Source organism: Tamandua tetradactyla, chromosome 4 (assembly GCF_023851605.1).
Source record: "Tamandua tetradactyla isolate mTamTet1 chromosome 4, mTamTet1.pri, whole genome shotgun sequence".
Taxonomy (NCBI): Eukaryota; Metazoa; Chordata; class Mammalia; order Pilosa; family Myrmecophagidae; genus Tamandua; species Tamandua tetradactyla.
This window is the reverse complement of record NC_135330.1, coordinates 9,405,453-9,425,420: the sequence shown is the minus strand read 5'-3', so window position 1 is coordinate 9,425,420 and position 19,968 is coordinate 9,405,453. Positions and strand designations below refer to the sequence as shown.

The window sequence follows — 19,968 nt, the reverse complement described above, 5'->3', positions numbered from 1 at the left end:
GCACAACCTGCCCCAAGATTTCTGACCTCATGAGGCTAGTCGGGGGAGACTGGAGATAAACATGGATAAATGGGATGCAGAGCGTGTCACCTGGGGACAAACGATATGGAGACCTCGGGGAAGAGGGACAAGCAGGCAGGGGTGCCGGTGCTGAACTGCGCCTAAAGTAAAGTAGCTAGGAGCTGCCTGCTTTTGAAACGATCAGGTCAATATTTTCTTGGGGAAATTTTAAAATAGATACGAAATTTAACGGAATAGTATAATGAACCCCCACTAATCTGTCATGTAGCTTCAACAAGTGCCAATCTTGCTTCATCTACACTCCCACCTGCTCCCCCTCGCCCCCACCATGTTATCTGGAAGCAAATCCCAGACAACCTATTGTTCCAGGGAGCATGTGATCCGGGTAAAGATCAAAGGAGGCCAAGAAGGCAGCCCCGCGGTCATTTGGAGGTGGACATTCCAGGCAGACAAACAGTAAGTGCGAAAGCCCATGGCAAGCTGTGCCTGGTCTTTGGAAGAACCAGTTGAGCCCCTGACTGTAACCTTAGGCAAGACTCTTAACCACTCTGAACCTCAGTTTTGTCATCTGTGAAATGGGGCTAATGCCCTTATCCCACAGGCCGCTGCCGTAGAATGAGAACAGGAACCCGCGTGAGTGGCCCCAGAGGCAACTCGGTGTCCAGGGGGAGGTGAGACAAGGCTACAGGGTCCCGAAGACCAGGCAGAGGTTGGGAAGGAGGTCTGGGGGGTGGATTCCGGGACCAGGTCTGCAGGCTACACTGAAGGGGCGGGGCCTGAGTCCAGGACTTGGCCATGCTTTCTGGCCCCGCTCCATCCCTCCAGCCACCCTAATGGGCCACTGATCCCAGGCGGCCTGAAACAAGAGAAGGGCCGAAGCCCTGAATGGCCGGCTGTTCTCTGGGCAGGCCAGGTCCCCTTTAAAGACCCTCCTCACCACTTCCCCCTCCCTCCCAGGGTGATTATCACCCAGAGGGGCCTTTCCCGGGGGACACAAAGAGACCCTCACCTCTCATCCTCAAGGCAGGATAATGGGCCATTCACATCGAGGGGACCTCAACCCCACATCTGGCCCTCTCAGGCAGCCCCCGAGCACCGCATTGTCCCAGCCCGCCGTGCGTGCACACGGGTGACAGTGGCAGGAAAGCCCGAGCCCCCAGCGGGGGTGCTGCTGGCCCTCCCCCCACCTCCCCGGCCGCCTGGATTCTGCACCCTGGCCATTCAGCCCACACCGCTCCCTCGGAATTTCACTCCTCTCCAAAGTCCTTACAGAGTGATGGGAAAATGGGAGGGAATAATTAGGAAAATCATTAGCGTCTCAAGGCCCATCTGAGAGGGATTAAGGGATTAAAGGCCTTCCAACCAATCTCTCCCGCTTTAACGTTGTTGAAGAGGTTTTGTCGTCGGGGTTTTCTTTTCCCCTGGGTTGGGAGAGACGAAAGTCTTGGTGGGCACTTCCTTCAAAAGCTGCAGGAAAAAGTCAAGACATTGAAGTTGGGGCGCAGAAGAATGGGGAGAAAGCAGGTGTCGGGGGGAAGTTCCCTTCCTCAGCTCTCCTGGGCCACTTCACACCACTTCCTGGGGCCTGAGTGGAGGTGGAAGGGCTGCAGGGCCAGGCTAAGCCAGAGGGGAGGCCCAGCCAGGCCTGCTCATAGACTCTGCTGCTTCTCTGCAAGCCCCCTGCCCTCTCAAGGGCTCCAGCCCTGCCTGCTGGGCCACCTCCCACCTCCTCTGACTTTTAGCTGAGGGCTCTGCTCCAGCAAGCTCTCCTGCCCCTGTCTGGATCCAACCGAGGCAAAGGGAGCCAAAGGGCCCCTTGCCACCCATCCTTTTCCGGTAGCCCGAGACACAAAAGCTGGGGGCCAGGGAGGAGAGAGCAAGGCGGGGCAGGGAATGGGAGAAAGGATCACAGGAGGAGAGAGGCAAGGAAGGCTGCATCAGTGAAGCCAAACTGCGCACCTACTGTGTGCAGAAGCAACACTGGTCCCGGGAAGAAATGACTGCATTTACGAGTGCATCCCTAAGGCTTGGCACATGGTGGGGACTCAGGAACTGTGAGTTAATTCTCCACTCAGATGCATCATCCCCTTTTACAGGGAGTATTTCATTGAAATGGTTTCCCAAGCCATGAGGGTAAAAAAAAACCAAAGGAGAAATTTAAATATGAGGCCACCTGGCAGAAGGCTGCGAGCAAATGGGGACATGGGGGGACACTGAGAGCTGTGGGTTGTTGGAGAGCAGAGGGGCGCGTTAGGGGTACCCCCACGCTCTCCCTAGAGGCCTCGGACACCCACCCTGACCCATCCCCAACACTTCCAGGAGAGAAGGAGGCATGACTCACACGCATACATACTGGCTTTCCTGCTTCCAGTTTTGGGGCTCCCTGGAGCAAAGTTTGCCCCTCCATTTCCCAGGAAGTCTCAGCTAAGCCCTCTGAGAGCCTCTGCACGGGTCAGCCTGAGCGGCCCAGGGCCCGAGCCCCGTGGGAGCAGGCGGTGAGACGGAGCAGCCCTTCCCAGCATGCAGGCCAGTGGAAACCATTCTGGACCCCGTACCTTGCCAGCAGTGCAGGTGATAGATGCTGGAGGCTGCTGCAGAATTAATAATCGCCTTTATTAATGGTTGTAATTAGCAACCGCCAACAAGAAGCCTGGTGCTAATTCCACCAATAATCGAGGCTTGTGGGGCGTGGACGGAAGGGCGGGGGAGGGGAGGGATGGCTAGTGGCCCAGCCAATAAAGCAGGCGTGGGTCGCGCTGGGTCCCACTGGCAGCCAGGTCCCACCCGGGTGGCTGCAGGGACAGGGGAAGGGGGACCCCGCCCCCCACCAGCTCCCACACCAGGGTTCCTGGACCCCCAGCTTCCTCAGAACGGTGTAGGGACAAAATGAAGCGTGAGGAACTGCGGGGGCGGGGCAGGGGGTGGGCTCCGTCTGTGCCTGCAGAGCCACGTCCCAGACACTGGGCTGCGGGGCAGAGGCGGGTCTGCGAAAGCCCGAGTGAAATGAGCTAGAAGGGGATTGGGAACAAGCCCCACAGTGTCCTGGAGCCACATTCCTTGGTCTGGGGAGATGAAGATGGATGGCGCTGTGCTGGGAAGGAGGGACACTGGGGTGGGGGGTGGGGGCAGCATCTCCAGCTGAGAGCTCCCCTGCCGAGAGCAGGGTGGGAAAGGCAAGTCTAAGAATCAAGATGATGCCCAAGGCACAACAAAGCCACCTCGTCTTTCAGCCTCACAGCCAATGCGGGGCCCGCTGGGGTCCTCCTGGGGGGACTCAGACACCAGCCCTAGAGCAGCCCCCAGGGGCGCTGGACACCCAGGCCAAAAGGAGAGGGTTGCCTTCAGGACAGGGAGCTCTGGACCACCCTCTCCTAGGGGCTCCATAAAGCACTGGCACTCTTCTGAAAAAGGCCGCTGGAGAGGGGGAGGGTTGTGGGAGGGCTGGGTGTGCTCCAGGGCTCAGGCAGGCCCAGCCTCCAGCTACTAGTGGAGGGAAGTGAAGATGGGGCTTTGGCATCTTTCAGAGATGGTTTTGGAGATCTCTGGAGGAGTTTCTGGGGAGATTGGGCAGCCCCAGGTTAGGATGCTTTAGGGGGACGATGAGTTGGACTAGAGACCTCTGGGATCCCCTCCATTCCTAAGCATCACAATCTGCAATGTGGATGGGAGAGTGGCTGGGTGGGAAACAGCAGGAAGGCCCACTTCCAAAGGTGGGGGTGGAACAGAGCTCTTGGCTGCTTCCCCATGAAATGCTTCAGCTCCCGGCCTGGTCCCCCACCCCACCCCCAACTCTCCTCTTAACTAATGCTAACCCAGGAGGCCAGGCTCCACTGCTCCTGCCCCAAAAGAAAGATCTATATATTGCACCTGGATGTTCCCAGAGGCCAGGACCCCAGGGGAGAAGGCTCCATCTCAGGTGGGAGGCTGGGCCAAACCTGAAGTGAACAGGTCTCTGAGGCCAGCGGCAGGACCCCACCTGCCCCAGCAGCACCCTCTCCCTCGCCCCCTCATGCAGCCCTCTCTCCCGTACTGTCACCGCAGAACTGGACTTCCTGGGACAGTTCTCATTTGGGGATGCTTTTCCCAGGTATCCCCAAAACCATTACAACACTCCAGATGCACCACTGCTTCGAAGGCCCAAACACCATCTCTCAGATGGCTTCTCGCCTGAAATGGCATCAGCCCTTGGTCCAAAGTCTTGGTGAGAGTTTAGAAAAGATGAATTCAGATCCTTCCCCTCACACAGCCCCGAGCCCATTTATTGGGACTCAGCCTGTACGTCGAGGGGGCCAAATGCCCAGGGGGAGGAATGGGCTCCGCTCCTACCATGGTACTCCTTTTGCCCACTGTCCAGGTATTTTCCTCTAGTGTTCGTCCACGCATCGGATGGACACGGGCTCGAGGGTTGAGATGCAGGGGGATGTTCATTTCAGCAGTGTGTGTATGTGTGTGTGGGGGGACCCCCTGTTTTCATGGCAACCCCCTACTTTCACATCACTGGAGAAATTTATGAACTTTATTTTAGACCTGCCAGGGCTGCATTTTCTCCCAGTAAAAGGTGGGGCTCCTCAACTCCTCCTGGAAGGCAGAAGGAGGAAGAAAGGAAGTCCCATGCTGGCCCTGGAGGCTCTTAGGTTTGAAAGGACCCCTTGGGGCACCTTTGCCCTGTAACCTGCATCGGGGACACCACAGATATTTTCCCCAGAGCTCCAGAAGGGAACCAGCACCTGTGAGAGCCCAGCGGGGCAACATGATGTGCAAAAACAGATGGCGTTTGGGGAGGACAGCGTGATTAGCAGGAAGGGAAGGTGGGAAGGACCCAACGCCGGCCAAGTTGAACTCTGCGCGGCTTAGGCTCCGAGCAAAGGGCGGCCTTGCGCAGCCGTCTTAAGTGCCGGGGCCACGTCGTCAGCTCAGCCCGGCCGGACCCTAGAAGTCAAGGCTTTTTTAGGGGAGGGGAGGACATTTGGAGGGGACAGGTGAGTGGCTGTCCTCGTACCAAGGCCCGGTTCCGCTCACCCTCCACCGTCCTCCCAGGCCCGGCGGACTCGGCTCGCCCTCAGACGGCGGCGGCAGGGACAATAGCGCTCTGTCCCCGGCGCTCCGCGACGCCTGCTCATCCCTATGCAGTGGCCGCCCCCGCCCCACCCCCAGGCCCGGCCGCCAGCCCCTTTCAGGCCGTGGAAGCCGGGGCGACGGCGGCCGGGGTTCTCACAGGCCGTTGGGCATTTGCATAGCCGGCTCGCCCGCCCGGAGACATTGGCCCGCTTTGTTCCCGGGCGGTGGCGGCGGCGGCGACGGGCGCACGGGCCGGGGTGCGCGGGGCGGCGCGGCGGCCAGCGGGCGGGCCCGGGCAGACAAAAGAGACCGGAGCGCAGGGCCGGGACGAGGCGGGTGGGGCCGACCCCGACAGAGGGAGAGGAATATCGGGGTGAGGTGGGGGGACGCGGCCGCCGAGTTTGTCTGCCCCGGGACGGCCACCGCCCCCCACTTTGGACACCCACGCCGTGTCTAATTCCTTCCCGAGCTGGGGCCGTCGCGCGCCGTGATGTGAATCCCAATTGGGGTGGGATCTCAGGCCTTTCCCAGGCTTCCCCGGGTGCCCAGTGCCAGGTCCTCCAGAGGTCAGAGGAGTGGCTCCAGCTCCTGGCCCCCAGGGAGGGCTGGGAGTGGGTAGTTCTGGCCACACAGACCCACGAGTGACCTGAGGTCCCTGGGGGCCCTTGGGTCTCCCATGCTGATGCCCTTGGGCAGGAAACCGTGTCGTTGGCCACACACAATTGTGCCAAGCCAGAATGGTGGCTGCTTGCAGAGACCTCTCCTTCTTTGCCTCTGGCTCTGTTGGCCTCAACCCTGACCCCAGCCTGGCCTGTATTCTCCATCAGTGAGGCCCTGGGAGGCAAAGAGGGGTAGTGTCCCTGTCCATCATTGTCCCCAGAGCTCAGGCAGCGGGACTGGACAGACAGAGTTCATGAGCGGGCAAGTGTCCGATTGTCCTGTATTGAGAGTAATAATGACAATGATCAGAGGGGCTGTCCCCAAGGGGCGGAGGCCTCAGTGTCCCGAAGGGGTGAAGAAGGAGCCTCCTTGGCCCCTGTCCCCGCCATCTCCTTGACCTGCTCATTGTCACCCTGTTGACCCAGGCTGAATGGATGGGCCACCATGTGTGAGGCCAATGGTGCGGGGACAGGAGCAACAGGGGAGATGGGGGAAGGGCCTGGGATTGGCCCTGCTGAGCAACTCCAAGCATACCTGACTCTCCTGCCCTCCGAGCTGCCTGAACAGAGGGATGGGCCCCTCACCCCCATGCCTAGACCCCAAATAATGACTCCATCCAATTACGTGAAACAATCTATGGACGGCCCACGGTGCACCAGGCACTAGAGGCAAAATGCGGGTGGAAGAGGGAGAAATGCAGAGTGAAATACCAAGGACCTGGTTTAGGAGCGTTCAGCCCTGGGCAAAACTCTGGGCTGGCGCTGCCCATTTTTTTAGGCCTGGAAGAGAAGAGAAGATGAGACTGTCGCCAAGAAGGAACCAGCAGTTAAGGGAAAGAGTCAGGTCGCAAAATATAGGTGGAATGAATAAATCAATATTCATAGCTTTTCCCACCCCAGGAATGGGCTGGGCCGGTGAGGATTTCACCCCAAGTCCCAATCCCTCTTCTCTCAGTCTTCTTGGGGATCTCTGTTTGAGGACTTAGCCTAGGGAGCCATGGGGCAAGGGGAGGTCAGCTGCTGTACACCTGGGCCTGTGCAGGGCTGGATGCTGAGACCTCGTGGGGCGAGGCGGGGACAGGGCTTCAGCTCTCCCAAACTCCATCCCTCCCTCCTAGCGGGAACTGACCAACAGGGAACCTTTTGGCAATCTCGGCAGTTGTCCTTCTGCCTGGGCACAGGCATCTCCCCCTAACATATCTATCCCAGCCAGCAATGGGCAGGGGAGGCTGTGGAGGAAGGAGGGGAGCTGAGGGGTTGAGGGCACAGTCACAGCACATGTACAGGGATGGATTTCCATGGAGGGTTTGTAGCTCAACCACCTTCCTTGTTCCTCTCCTTCTCATCTCCATGCTTGTGTCTTAGCCAGGGAAGAGTCCTTTTCCCAGCCAAGCTCAGGCCTCTGTCTTGTAGGGCCCCAGAAATACTGCCAGTACCTCCCTGAGTTCCTAGGTTTGGGTGAAGGTATGTCTGAATTCATGTTCAAGCTCTGCCCAAAACCTGGGAGAAGGGCAGCCAAGGGCAGAGGGGGGTCTCAGCCCTTCAGGGTTGGGAGGGGCTGTGGTCTGCTGAAGGGGCGGATTCACGGTGGAATGAAGTCTGAAACCCTTAGCACCAGCCTGGCATATAGCGTGGGGGGTGGGGAGGTAGGGGGACTAAAAAAAGGCTTGTGGCATGAATGTATGACATCCAGGGCTGAAGCACACTGGAAGGGGGTTAGGTTGTAGGAAGGACTTCCATTCCAGGTTAGGAGGGGAGGGAGGGGCATGAAGGCTGCATCTTCTTCTGCTGGGCATGGAGCACCCTCTGGTGGTCAGAGTGACCTCAGGCCCGTGGCTGCCCTTGGTCACCCTTCTCCATCCTTGGCGGCTACAACCCTCTGGTGATGACTGGTCCTAGCTTCAAAGGGCTGATGGCAAACATCCTTTTATGCCTCTGTCAGGCCCTGGGGGAGCCCTCTTCCTACACTGTCAGAGGCTGACAGAAAGAGCTCTCCAGCAGCCTGAGCTCACCTATAACGGACGCGGGCTTTCTGGGAGAGGATGCCCTCCAGAGGCCTGGCACCCAGCAGAACTCCAAGTACCCAGAAAGGTAGGGCGGAGTCACTACTAAGCCCCACCCCTCCTTCTGAGGTTGTAACACTGCGAGTCAGAAGGTACAAGGACGTTCCCATATTCTGAGCACATGCCAGAAAGGAGACAGAGATCCTAGTGATGGAGGTGTTTATCACCCTGAGAGAGCCAGGCCCTGGCTCAGACTCCACAGTAACTGTGTGACCCTGGACCAGTGGACCAGCCTCTCTGAAGGCTTCATATATTTCTCAAGGAGAGATGTGTTCACTTATGGCCCCCTCCATCCATATCGCTGGCTGGCAGGAGGGAGGACAGCTGGGGAAGCTCTGGCACCACCACCCAGTTACAGCCCTGCCCCCCTCCCATCTCCCCAGCCTTCTCCTGTGGCTCCCACTGCCTGTGGCAAGGAGGCTCCTGGCTCAGGACCTCTGGCTCCTTTCTTGCAGCAGGAGGGACACAAGCTAGGAGAGAAGGACTTCCCAGTGGGAGGCCACTAGCGTCTTCTTAAGCGAGAGCAACCTCTCCGAGAGTGGCGGCAGTTTAGGCCTGAGTGTCTGGTTCTTCTGTCCTTAGACGTCCCTGGCCTTCATCTTCACGCTCCCCAGGCACCTGGCAGGTGGGGTGGGGACCGAGTGAAGGGGGAGCTGGAGACCACAGCTTCACAGAAGGAAGGAGACAGGCTGCATCACAGAAGGTGAGGCAGTGGAGGGGGCTGTTGGGGGTTGAAGGGACCCTATGGGCACCAGGGGCAGCAGGTATGTCTCACCTCCCAGTAAACCTGGTCCTCGTAGCACTGGGAGTCTGGGGGGGTGTCCAGGAAGGGCAGCCTCAGTAGGAGCCCTGCAGGGGACAATATGTGAGCCTTCCCACAGCCCACGGGGGTGGGGCCACCCGGCACCACGGGGCACAGAAGGGCTGGGGACATGAGCAAGCAAACCATATTTCTGTTTGTTGAGCACCTACTATGTGCCAGGCCCTGTGCAAAGCGTCTGACCTGCAGTGCCTTCCTCAGTAACTACAGTGACCCTGTAAGGCATATTATGGACAAGGAACTCAAGGCTCAGAAAAGTGAAGTAACTTGCTCCAGTGTATACAGTCGGTAATGGACTAAATCGTGATTCTGTCACAAACCACAGCTGCTCAGCTTTCTGTAGCCTCCTACACAGGAAGTGCGCAGCAAATGTATATTGCATAAATAAGCGAGCAAAAGAATGAATGAACTGCACCCTGTTAGAGAATGAAAATCTCCAGGTGGGAACGGGAGGGTGTGAGTACCGAACCAGAGTTTTGTTTTGAAGCCCCAACAACTAAGGCCAGACATCAGGAAAGACTCCGTGACCTGGGACCAGTGGAGAGCATTTGTGCTCCAGGTGAGTCCCTGCCCCACGGGGCTCCGCATGCCTCATCTGATCGCAGCTTGAGGCCGGCCTGCCCTCTAGTGGGCAGCACGGGGAGCCGCAGCGCCGGAGGAGACTGCCGTGCTCAGCCTCGGCGGCCCCGCCCCTCGGGCACCCGGAGGCCCCGCCCCCTCGGGCACCCGCGGCCCCGCCCCCTCGGACACCCGCACTCGCCCGCCCCGCTCCACGCAGAGGACGTCGTTTCCGAATCCCACCCCTCACCTGGCGCTACGTAGGCGCTTAACAAATATCTATGAGCGGATAAATGAATGTCACCGGAGGGGACCCAAAGGCCCTCCCCCTGCCCATCCCGCACCCCCAGGCGAGGCCACTCACCTCCCAGCCCCCCGCCCAAGGAGGCGAACGTCAGGGTGACAAAGAGCCCGGCGAGCTGGTGCCAAGCCTGAGACGTGGCGCTGCGCCGGCCCTCGGCCACGAGCGGGAACACGCTCCCCAGGCTGCGGGACACCAGGCTGTGAGGAGACCCGGCCGCGCGGGGCAGCGAGGGGGTGGGGCGGGGAGCGGGGCGTGGGCCCGGCTGGCGGTGCACCGGTCCAGGCACCAGGGAGCTCAACGTGGTCAGCAGGGCCGCAGGCGCACCCTCCCGGTCCCGGGTGCCCGCAGCCACCCACACCCTCCATGCTGCCTGAGGGGTGCTTTCCCAGCCTCCGCCCTCCGAGCCCTGACATCCAAAAATAAGTTCCTAAGGGTCAGAGTTTCTTACTGACCCTTTAAAGTCACTCAGCACTACTGAAATCATTTGTTCAATGACCTTCTGCCCCATTTGGCTGAGAACCAGAAGAGCAGGCCCTGGGTTAGTCTTGGTCACCCCAGATTCCACAGCTCCCAGAACATGGATGGATGGAGGGATGGATGGATGGATGGTGGATGAAAATAGGCACTGCTTCCCCCACCCCCCATAAATGGAGGAGAGAGAGGGAGGTCATTTTGGGGGTTAGGGACACTCACCCATCTCCATAGGCCTCATGGGTAGCCAGCCCAGCCACCAGGACCCCCAGCAGGGCTCCCAGGACCCCTGGCATCCCGTGGAGATTGTGGACACCACACGTGTCTTGGATTTTGAATTTTGATTCAAGGAGGGGCTGGAGGACAGGACATCAAGGATGAGTCTTTTGGATGGATTGTATGGCGTGTGACTATATCCCAAAAAAACTGCTTTAAAAAAAAAAAGAGCCTTATGTGCCCCCACCCCCACCCTACTGAAGAGGTGGGAGGCAGGGTGCTGCAGACCCCCTGTCCGCCCAGGGCACGAGAGGCATGTGTACCGTGAAGAACTTGTACCCCAGTGTGGAGACCATGCCCGCCAGGAAGCCAGCTGCCAGAGCCCCAAAAGGCGTCAGCATCATTTCGCTGGATGTCCCCACCACTACCCCGCCAGCCAGCACTGCATTCTGGATGTGAACCTAAGGGAGCAGGGAAGAGCAAGGGATTAGAGACCCTTTCAGATCGCCATACCCACGCCCAGCCCAAGCCTGTCCACCCCAGAGGCACCCGCTGCTTCTGGAAGTCCCATCTGCCATCTAACCTCTCTCCTGCTATCGGGTCATCCTCTCCCACGCTCACCACCCCCAGTGCACACGGAGCCTGGGTCCTGCCCTTACCTGTCTCCCCTAAAGAATCTTCCCTACAGGGTCTCAGACCGCTCCTCCCCCTTCCAGTCCCGCCCTCTGCCCGTCTCAAGGCTTCCTCCGGTACCATGTCCAGCTGCCCATCCACCCCAACAAGGGCAGAGAGGGCAAAGGTGCTGAGGGTGCTGGCGGTCAGGGAGTAGTAGGTGTTGAGGGCTGTCCGGTGCTGTGCGTCCCCCAGTGCCGTGGGCGCTGAGTTAAAGCTTGGCCAGTAGATCCACAGGAAGATGGAGCCTGGATGGGGGGCAGGGGGGCAAAGCGAGGGAAAGTAAGCGGCTCCCCCACAAAGTACAGGCTGCGGAGCTGCAGGCAAGTCACATGCCCTCAACAGCCTCTGTTTCCTGTCCATAAAGTGGGGGTGACAACAGGTACTTCAGAGAGGGCAGGTTAAATGAGACAACGTGGATCAAGTGGTAGCCCGTGGCCTAGCAGGGTCTGAGTGCTCAGCAAATGGGGCCATGGAAGGGCACAGCACATACAGCTGATTGGAGACCACAGAAGGCTGAGATTTTTTTTAGGTATCAGAAAACGGAAGTAAAAAGGCAAAAGTCACCATTGCATACTGGGCCCTATGCTGAGTACGTGACATATGTATCGGGAAAACACGTGCTTTCTAAGCTCACCTGCTTCCTGGGGAGGGGTCCCTGCAATGTGCATGAGAGGCCTCTGGGCTGAGCCCTGGAGAGGCTGGACCTGTGCATTTGGGGGTAAGAGCTGGGAGCCCCATGCAACCTGCCCACCCGTGTGAGGGTCCCAGGAGGGTGGGGGGGTGCTGGACGGAGCCCAGGGCTCCAGGAGAGGGGAAAGCTGAGAGCCGGGCGGGGTGGAGGCTCGGGGGCCGGCCCCGTGGGGCAGAGCATCTGGCTGGGTGGTGACGTGACGTCTCCCTGCAACCTCACGGTCTTCCGTGGCACTGACCACACTCAGGCATGTGTCCTCTGAGGGCAGAGTTTTGAGGGGAATCAGAGAAGGGCCAGATTTACTGTCTGGATCACACACACGAACATGAAACAGGAGCCGAGAGGCAGAGGTGATGTGGGATCAAAGCCTTTGGGAAAGCACAGAAGTCCTGGGAAGCTTTTGGACTTCGAGCCAACCTTATCTGGGTCTCAAAGGGCAAGGGGGCCTCCGCTGAGCTAGGGTGCCCCGTGCGTCTGCTTCCCAACGGGCGACCGAGGCGGGACCTGCCTCTCTTTTGAATATAAGAACAGGCAGTTTAGTCACTAGTCAAACAAAAAGTAATAAAATAACTGTGAAATAATAGATAACAGTAGTATCCATAAGTAGATTACAATAAAATGCTATTGATCTATGAAAAATAAAATATCGATTTCCTTTCCTGACTACAGTTGGTGAGGGTAGAGAGAGGAGCAGAGGTCAAGGTGGAAGGACATGCTTAGAAGGAACAAGCTCCCAAGGCTACTTCCAGGGGTGCCCGGAGAGAGCCCCACCCCTCACTGAGCCTGCAGGGGCTTCTGTGTGAACCAGATGGGGAAGTGCCCTTAGGGGTAGGAGGTAGCACAAGGGGCAGAGGTTGTCTGTCTGCAAGGATTGCATGTGCAAAGGCCCAGAGGCAAGAGACGGGGAGAAGCTAAGTCTGGGTGGACTCGAGTCCCAGGCCGAGAGAGGGGAGAGGAGGGGCAGGCAAGGGGTCACAGGACCCTGTGGGGTGGGTGTGCTGGGCTGCGGAACTCGCTCTCTAACTCCCTCCAGGGAGTTTCTAACCCCCTCAGGGTGGTGGCCCTGGAGGGCTTAAGCAAGGACTGATGTGGTCAGTGGAGGTGCGGAACCCAGAGACAAGTTCTTACAACCTCTCACTAAGCCACTGAGAATGATGAACACAGATCCTGGGGCCCTCCTCCCACAGTCCAGATGGGTAGAGAGTTGCCAGCCAGGAGGCATGGATTGTACCCCAAGGGCCTCGGGGGGCACCCTGAGGCCTGGAGCTGGTCCTCCCTGACCCCCTCGCCCTACCCCAACCCGGCAGGCCTCACCAATCATGGCGAAGAGGTCGGAATGGTAGACGGAGCCCCGGCGGTGCCTGCTCTTCTCCAGCTGGGGCCTGTAGAGGACCCGCGAAAAGACCAGCCCGAAGTAGGCCCCAAAGGTGTGGATGGTCATGGAGCCTCCTGCATCCCTCACCTGGGGAGGTGGAGCCAAGTTGGGGGGCAGCCCCCACCAACAGCCTCCCAGCTCAGAGCCAGAGCCTGGCCTGGGTTGCCCCCCTCCCCACCCCTGGCCCGGCTCTCACCCCCAGGAGCCCGAGGAGCACAAATTCGTTGAGGCCAAACAGCACCACCTCCAGCAGGGCCACAAGCAGCAGCTGTGCGGGCCCCGTCTTGCCCAGGACGGCGCCGAAGGAGATGAGCACGGCCCCGGCGCAGAAGTCGGCGTTGATCATGCTGGGGGGGCGGGGGTGGGGTGGGGTGAGAGTGGCTTCCGCCAGGCCTCAGACAGGCCAGCACGCAGGTGGTGATGGGCGCCCAACAAGCATACCCCTACCCAAGCCCCTCTTGTAGATGACGGGTCCGAGGCTCAGGGAGGTTCTGAGACTTAGCTAAGAAAGCCCACGAAAGGTGGTAAAACCAGAACTTGAGCCAAGAGCTCCTTTACACTCTGCCCTTCCCCACTAAGCTATCCATCCTTCTAACAGTCCTTGGGCCATGGGGCCCTGGAGAGATGGGGAGGTGGGAGCAGTGTGCGGGTCAAGGATGCGAGAAGACGTCAGGCAATGGGGACAGACAGGGAACTTAAGAGGGATCAAGTGATGGGTCAAAAATATGGGTCAGGGAGCAGACTCGAAAAACAAGAGCCGCTGCTTGCTCACCTCTCCACGCCAACGTGGATGTGGCCAGCATGGAAGGAGTGCAGGAAGCCCTGGACCAGCGTGGACCACTGCAGGGAGAAGCTGGCCAGGAGGATGCTGAAGCCCACGCTGCTGAAGCCGTAGCGCTGCAGGAAGGCCATAAGGAAGCCGAAGCCCACGAAGACCATGGCGTGCACGTCCTGGAAGCCTGCAGTGCGCAAGGGCACCAGCGGGCACCTGGCAGCTGCTCTAGCCACAGCCCATAAACCGACCAGCCGCCCGCTCACGCCCCCAGCTCTCACCAGCCAGGGCCGCCTCGAGGCTGGAGCCGAGCCTATAAAACTCCCCAGGCATGGCAGGGCCTCCCCACCCTGGGCCACCAGAGTAGAGCCAGCCAGCTCTGGGCGGTGGGACCCAAACCATCCCCACTGGCCCAAGGGCAGGGCAAGGGGGTCGAGCCTTCTGCTCTGTTCTCTGCCTGCATCCCTGGGTCTCTTACAACAGACTGGCTAAAGTCCCACCTCTCTTCCTTCCTGCTGCAGACCCAGCTCCTCCATGCTCAAAATTCTCTTCCCCTTCTGGCTTCCTTTAAACTTTGCCTTTCTGCAGGAAGTCCTTCTTGATGTCTAACCTCCATCCCTCATACTTCAGTGTCTACGACTTTCCATTAGGAGATTTGCTTTTTGTTTTTTTTTGATAATTTAGGAAGTAGCTTTAAACTTTTAACAGAGATTACCTGGGGGGGGGGGAAGGATTGAAAGAAGGGGGCAGGGCTGCTGTACTGCGCAACTCCAGTGCAAATGATGGTCCCTGGAGTTGTGCAAAACCCTTGGAGGGGGGATTTTACTTTTCAGTTTGTTTCTTTATAGGGTTTGAATATTTTAACTTTATGAATGAGTTACTTGAATGTTTTCAAATGTCAGTGGGTTTCTGGCAGGGAGATTTGGGGCCTTTTTGGTTTGTTCTCTATTCTTCCTATTCTATTCTGTTCACTCTGCAGAAAAGAATAAAACTAAACTAATAATAATAATAATATACATTAATATTGAGAATGAGAGAATACAAATAATTTGTTTTGTTATTAGTATGTTCTGGACCTTCCCCTCCCCCATCCCTCCATCTACTTGCAAAAAGGTTTGAAGCAAATTCTAATCTGGTGTTCAGCCAAGCCATCTGGTCGTGTTTGCTTTGTCTTGGGTCTATGTATATAGCAAAGTCCTACTCTATAGATTTGGCTTTAATCAAAGCACACTAGAAAGAGTACCACGAGATGGGGACAACATAACTTGTTTCCCTTTTTTCTTGGCTGCCTGGAAGCTCAGAGCTACATTGGAACCGCAACTGTAGCAACTGTAGACTGTTACAGAGTTCATGTTTGTACTCTGCTTCTCTGATTTTCTTTTCCTAATACTCATTTTTGTTGTAAATGACTTCTAATCTCTTGTAGAAAGAGACAGATGATAAAAAGAAAAACATAATTATGGCTACCTTTTTTATTTCTTTATCTGAAGGGGCACCAATGAGCCAAATATCATTATTGAACTTCAGATTGCAATCAATAACCTCAACAGAAGCAAACTTTTCTGCTTTTCTGGGCCATATTTGGACTGAAAAGGAATGAGCTCACAAGTCCCTGGCAGAGGGTTGGGGGCGTGCTGGACTTGGAAGTCTGCAACTCAGCTGTCAGCCCCAGCAGCCTGGGAGAGCAAGGGTCACTGGCCTCACTGAGTGTCCCGACACTGTGCCGCTTCTCCAGCCCTGCGCTTTCCCCGAGTCACCCACATCTCTTGCCTCCCAGATCGTGAAGCCCAACAGAAAGGAAGAGGCATCACTTAGAACTCAGCCCTGCAGCCCAAGTTCTTTTAAGCTAATTGACTGACTTCTTTGCTCCTTGTGCACACAGTAAAGGGGATGCCACACGTCTTCTTGTGCCCAAGGACAGCAGATAATAAAGGGTCAGGGCCACAGGGCCCCATGCCCATTGCACCCTTAAACTACTTGGAGCGTGTCTTAAATGGCAACGATGTTTACATCTGCCTCCCAGGGTTATTTGGAGTGAAAACTCAATCCCATGGCATTCTAATTGGAGTTTAAACATCAAGAAATATCCTTCACTGGGGAACTTTCCACATAGAGAAACTCCATTTGGGCTGGGGTGTGGGAGGGGCTATTCCAGTTAGAGGCAGGGGGATGGATCAGATGACTTCTCAACATTCTATTCAAGGGATCCCCACAAGGGCAGGAGGGGACCTATACCCCCCAGCCCCTGCCCCACCAAAACCACATACCCGTGGTTGGAGAGATGCATGCCCTCTAGAGCCACTACTGTACCCCTCTGGCACCTCCCCCTTTCCTCCCACCCCACCTGATGACCTCTGGAGAGGAAGAGACTTGTGGGACAGGGGAGCAGTTAGAGCTGGGCCTTAGCATTCATTCCCTGGATCTGGATTTGAATCCCAGCTCCCTCACTTCTAACCATGTGACCTTGGACAAGTAGCTTAACTTCTCTGAGCCTCAGTTTCCTCGTCTGTAAAATGAAGATATAAAATATGAGGTGCAGGGAGAAGGGAGGGGGGAGCTAGGAGCTGGGGAGCCCATCTCCCACCCCCATGCCACACCCACTTGCCTTTGAAGGCACATGCGGCTGTATTCCCCTAAGCGAGAGGCCCCAACCGCTCTGGTCACATCCCTAGTCACATCCTCTGGCCCCAGCTCTTGTAGGAAGATCCTGATTCCATCTGTCCTAACCCCTCTCCTGACTCATAAGCAATCTGAGGTGTATAAAAAGGGCTAGCCTATGGTGCACGGAGGTTCAGTGGGAGAATGGTCACCTGCCATGCAGTCGACTCTGGTTGGATTCTGGACTATGCACCAAAAAAAAGTGTAAAAAGGACCTGCCTATATCTTTTTCCTTAGAGTGCTTTTTCATGTTTGCTTCTGTGGCCCATTAGCCCTGGCTCTTTTTCTCTCTTTCTCATTTTCCGTCACTTGCCTCATGGAGTAAGAGGCCTGCCATGTGGAGGAAAGGCCACAGAGGTTGCTGAGAGACCTGGCTCTAGCCTGGCTCCCTCTGTAACTCCCCGTGTGACCTTGGGCGGGTCAGTGACCTCTCTGATTCTGTCTCCACAGCCCAAAGGGGTGCACCAGATGGGCTGCAAGGGCCCTTCCTGTCGAGATAACAGATCCTCAGAGCGGCCATGCCCTTGGCATTAGCCAATCCTGCAGCTCAACAACAGCTGCAGAACTCCCTTTCATCTCCCGAATCAAAGGGAGGTGGCTACACCTGACCCTGGCCATGACCCCTTCCCCTGGACATAGGGACAGTGAGGACCCAGCTCATCAAAGCCCGAGGCTCCAGGGACCTCACACCTCCCTCCTCTCCAACCTTCCCCCGCAGCAGAGTCCTAAGTCCACAGGGATGGAAACCTAGGGCAGAGAAAGAGGTAGGAGCCCCACTGCTTTCCCTCTTATGGGCATCCAGGGATGGAAAGCTGTGTGTCTCAGGAGACTCCATCATTGCAGCAGAAGGAAGAGAGGTTAGACTTCAGGGAGGACTTTGAGACAAGCAGGGCTGGGAGGCTCTGAGTGAGCCGTAGGGAGAAGCAAGGAGGGGTTCATGGCAAGCAGTCAGATTAGACCCTTGAGGGAGAGCTCACTTCTCTCAGCCCCTGGACTGTTCCCTCCCAGCTCCCTATCTATAGAAACAAATGCATGGCCCTAAGAGTTTGTCATCCTAGCCCTTTGATCTGCAGTCTCTGTAGCTCACCTTTTCCAGCCGGGACAGGGGATGAAATACAGGGGAAGGGAGACGTAACCTTCTCTGCCTAGGATAGCTGGGGTGCCTCATGCCCGAGTCCAAGTCCCTAGCTCACTTTCTATTTCCCTAGCATGGTGAATATCATTCTGTTGGGACTGATGAGGGGTGGTGGGGACAGCCTGCCGCCAGTTCTGCCTACAGAAATAAGGGTAATAACAGCCTGGGACTTTTTATAGGAGACTCTCATCCCCTGGGCCTTATCTGAATGTGCATCTTTCAAAGTATGGGACATACTTCCCTTCCATTGCCCAAACAGCGAATCCTGAGCCTTAGAGAAGATCTGCCTAAGAATTTGTGATAACAGAAGTTGGGGGAGAGGGGGGTGTCTGATGTCCTTGGTCCCAACTACCCAAGGTCTGAATCACAAAGCTGGATCCCCAGCCTTGAGGTGCCACCCTGTCCCCAGCCAGGAACAGAGGGAAAATCTTCCCCTTCCTGGGCCTTGTCAGCAGGCAGCTGAGCTGGGGTGCAAAGACCTTAGGGCACCTGAGTTCCAGGTCTGGCTCTGCTGCTCACATGCTGGGTGATCATGAGTAAGTCAGAACCCCTCTGAGCCTCAGCTCCTCCTCTGTGAAATGGGCCAGCGACCCTCCCATGCTCCCCTCTCCCGGCTAGGGGCTAGGGCTCTGCGAATGGGGTTGGCTGGCAGGTAGTTGCATAATTTTATCTCTGATTCTGGAAGTTTTGGTGAGGGCTTCCTAGCTAATGTCTGCCATTACCCTCTGGAGCCCAGCGGCCGCCTCCCTCCCTTCCCTGCCCAAGCAGGGTCCACGTGCTGGTTGGAGGGGAAGAGCCCTAAGCCAGTAAAGCCCAATTAGGCCAGCGGGGAGGTAGTGCAGCTTCAGGTTAAGGCTGAGACTTTAGATCTGGGTTCAAATCCCAGCTGCCCGGCTCTGACTGTGGGACTCTGAACAAGCCACTTAACCTCTCGGAGCATCAGTTTCCCTCCGGGTCCACCTCATAGAGTCAATGAGGTAATGCAAGTGCGGGTCTCAGCACGGGAACTGGCCCATGGCAGACACTAATGGAAGGTGCTGTCTGTAGAAACGCGGGGCCCCTTAACTTCAGAGTGAGAGAGAAATGCCCTTAGGCAGTCTCCAACACGCCCCTTCTCTGGCTTGGAGTTGCCCTCCTAGGGGTGGATCTGGGCACCCATGCGTTCCCTCCCCAAACGGCGGGAGTCTGGGGTCTCTGCTCCCCGCGCGCCCTTACCCGCACTCACTTGGGTAGCGAAAGTAAAATTCATTGTCCGCGTTACTGCGGTTGCCCCAGTGCCAGAGGGCAGGGTCCGTGTCGTGGTTGTAGCGCACGAAGACCGCGAAGAGCACGGCGGTGGCGCCCTGGAGGAGGAGGCACAGCAGGGGCAGCTGCAGGCGCCGGCCGGCGGAGCGGCGGGGGGGACCCAGCCATGACTGCCAATCGCCGGCTGGGGCTCGGGCTCGGGGCGCACCGCGCGGGAGCAGACACTCCCGGGGTGCGCCCGGCGGGTTTCACAGGCGCCAGGCCCCGCCCACGCGAGCCCCGCCCGCGCGAGCCCCGCCCACTCGGAGGCGTTTGGCTCAGCTGCCCCGGCGGGAGCCCCGCGTCCCCGGGTGGAGGTGAAGGCAGGGCGGGCGGCGCGGGCGGGGGCTTGGGCCCGAGGCTTCAGGTGGGGCAAGGACTGAGGGGGCCGGCGAGGGAGTTGGCCCCTCCCCCAGGTCCGTCTCCTTTGGCCCGGCTGACCCTGGCGCTGTTCTGGTTGGCACAGGTGCTTGGAAATGACCCTGGAAAGGCTCCCTGTGTTCTGCCCAGCTGGGGTGCAGCTATGGGACCCGCTTGTGGGAGGGGGAAGGGAGGGGACCCGCCCCTTCGAACATGGTGTCGGTTTAAAGAGCGTCTCCCAAGATATACAGGCCTTTTTCGTGGCAACATGGGACAGAAATCCTAGAATGAGCTGGGACTCAGCATCAGGGGATTGAGAAAACCTTCTCGGCGGAAAAGCAGAAGAGAGAAATGAGACAAAATACAGTGTCAATGGCTGAGAGATTCCAAACAGAGTGGAGAGATTATCCTGGAGGTTATTCTTATGCATTAAATAGATATCACCTTGTTATCCAAGATGTAATGGAGAGGCTGGAGGGAACTGCCTGAAAATGTAGAGCTGTGTTCTGGTAGCCATGTTTCTTGAAGATGATTGAATAATGATATAGCTTTCACAATGTGACTTTGTGATTGTGAAAACCTTGTATCTGATGCTCCTTTTATCTACCTTGTCAACAGATGAGTAGAACATATGGAATAAAAATAAGTAAATAATAGGGGAAACAAATGTTAAAATAAATTTAGTAGATTGAAATGCTAGTGATCAATGAAAGGGAGGGGTAAGGGGTATGGTATATATGAATTTTTTTCTGTTTTCTTTTCATTGCTTTTTCTGAATTGATGCAGATGCTCTAAGAAATGATCATGATGATGAATATACAACTCTGCGATGATAGTGTGAGTTATTG

The 19,968-nt window shown here is 57.0% G+C and overlaps 1 protein-coding gene and 1 long non-coding RNA gene across 3 annotated transcripts; one reads left to right on the top strand and one right to left on the bottom strand.

Annotated features, from left to right (window-relative positions):
- The first annotated feature begins 388 nt into the window (after positions 1 to 388).
- LOC143678748 (uncharacterized) lies at positions 389 to 4,205 on the top strand. Its single transcript, XR_013173428.1, has 3 exons — positions 389 to 477; positions 2,436 to 2,592; positions 4,109 to 4,205. It is a non-coding gene; the product is annotated as an uncharacterized LOC143678748 (long non-coding RNA).
- Positions 4,206 to 7,943: 3,738 nt separating this feature from the next.
- Positions 7,944 to 18,918, bottom strand: RHBG (Rh family B glycoprotein). Of its 2 annotated transcripts, XM_077156466.1 has the most exons (10): positions 18,702 to 18,918; positions 13,684 to 13,870; positions 13,108 to 13,258; positions 12,851 to 12,998; positions 10,924 to 11,090; positions 10,494 to 10,631; positions 10,177 to 10,310; positions 9,544 to 9,665; positions 8,577 to 8,650; positions 7,944 to 8,419 (listed from the first exon to the last, which is right to left on the bottom strand). In XM_077156466.1, exons 2-10 carry the CDS (start codon positions 13,848 to 13,850, stop codon positions 8,351 to 8,353), a joined length of 1,170 nt encoding a protein of 389 aa, XP_077012581.1. In that variant the 5' UTR covers positions 13,851 to 13,870; positions 18,702 to 18,918; the 3' UTR covers positions 7,944 to 8,350. The 2 variants fall into 2 exon arrangements, with proteins under 2 accessions (XP_077012581.1, XP_077012580.1); XM_077156465.1 differs by lacking the exon at positions 9,544 to 9,665 and having other exon boundaries at positions 18,702 to 18,809.
- Between the last annotated feature and the right edge of the window lie 1,050 nt (positions 18,919 to 19,968).

Coding starts and splice junctions, on each gene's coding strand:
- RHBG (XM_077156466.1), bottom strand. CDS start 13,850: ATGGTCTTCGTGGGCTTCGGCTTCCTTATGGCCTTCCTGCAGCGCTAC. Junction 13,259..13,683: donor ATCCACGTTGGCGTGGAGAG/GTGAGCAAGCAG, acceptor CCGCCCCCCCAG/CATGATCAACGCCGACTTCT. Junction 12,999..13,107: donor TGCTCCTCGGGCTCCTGGGG/GTGAGAGCCGGG, acceptor CCACCTCCCCAG/GTGAGGGATGCAGGAGGCTC.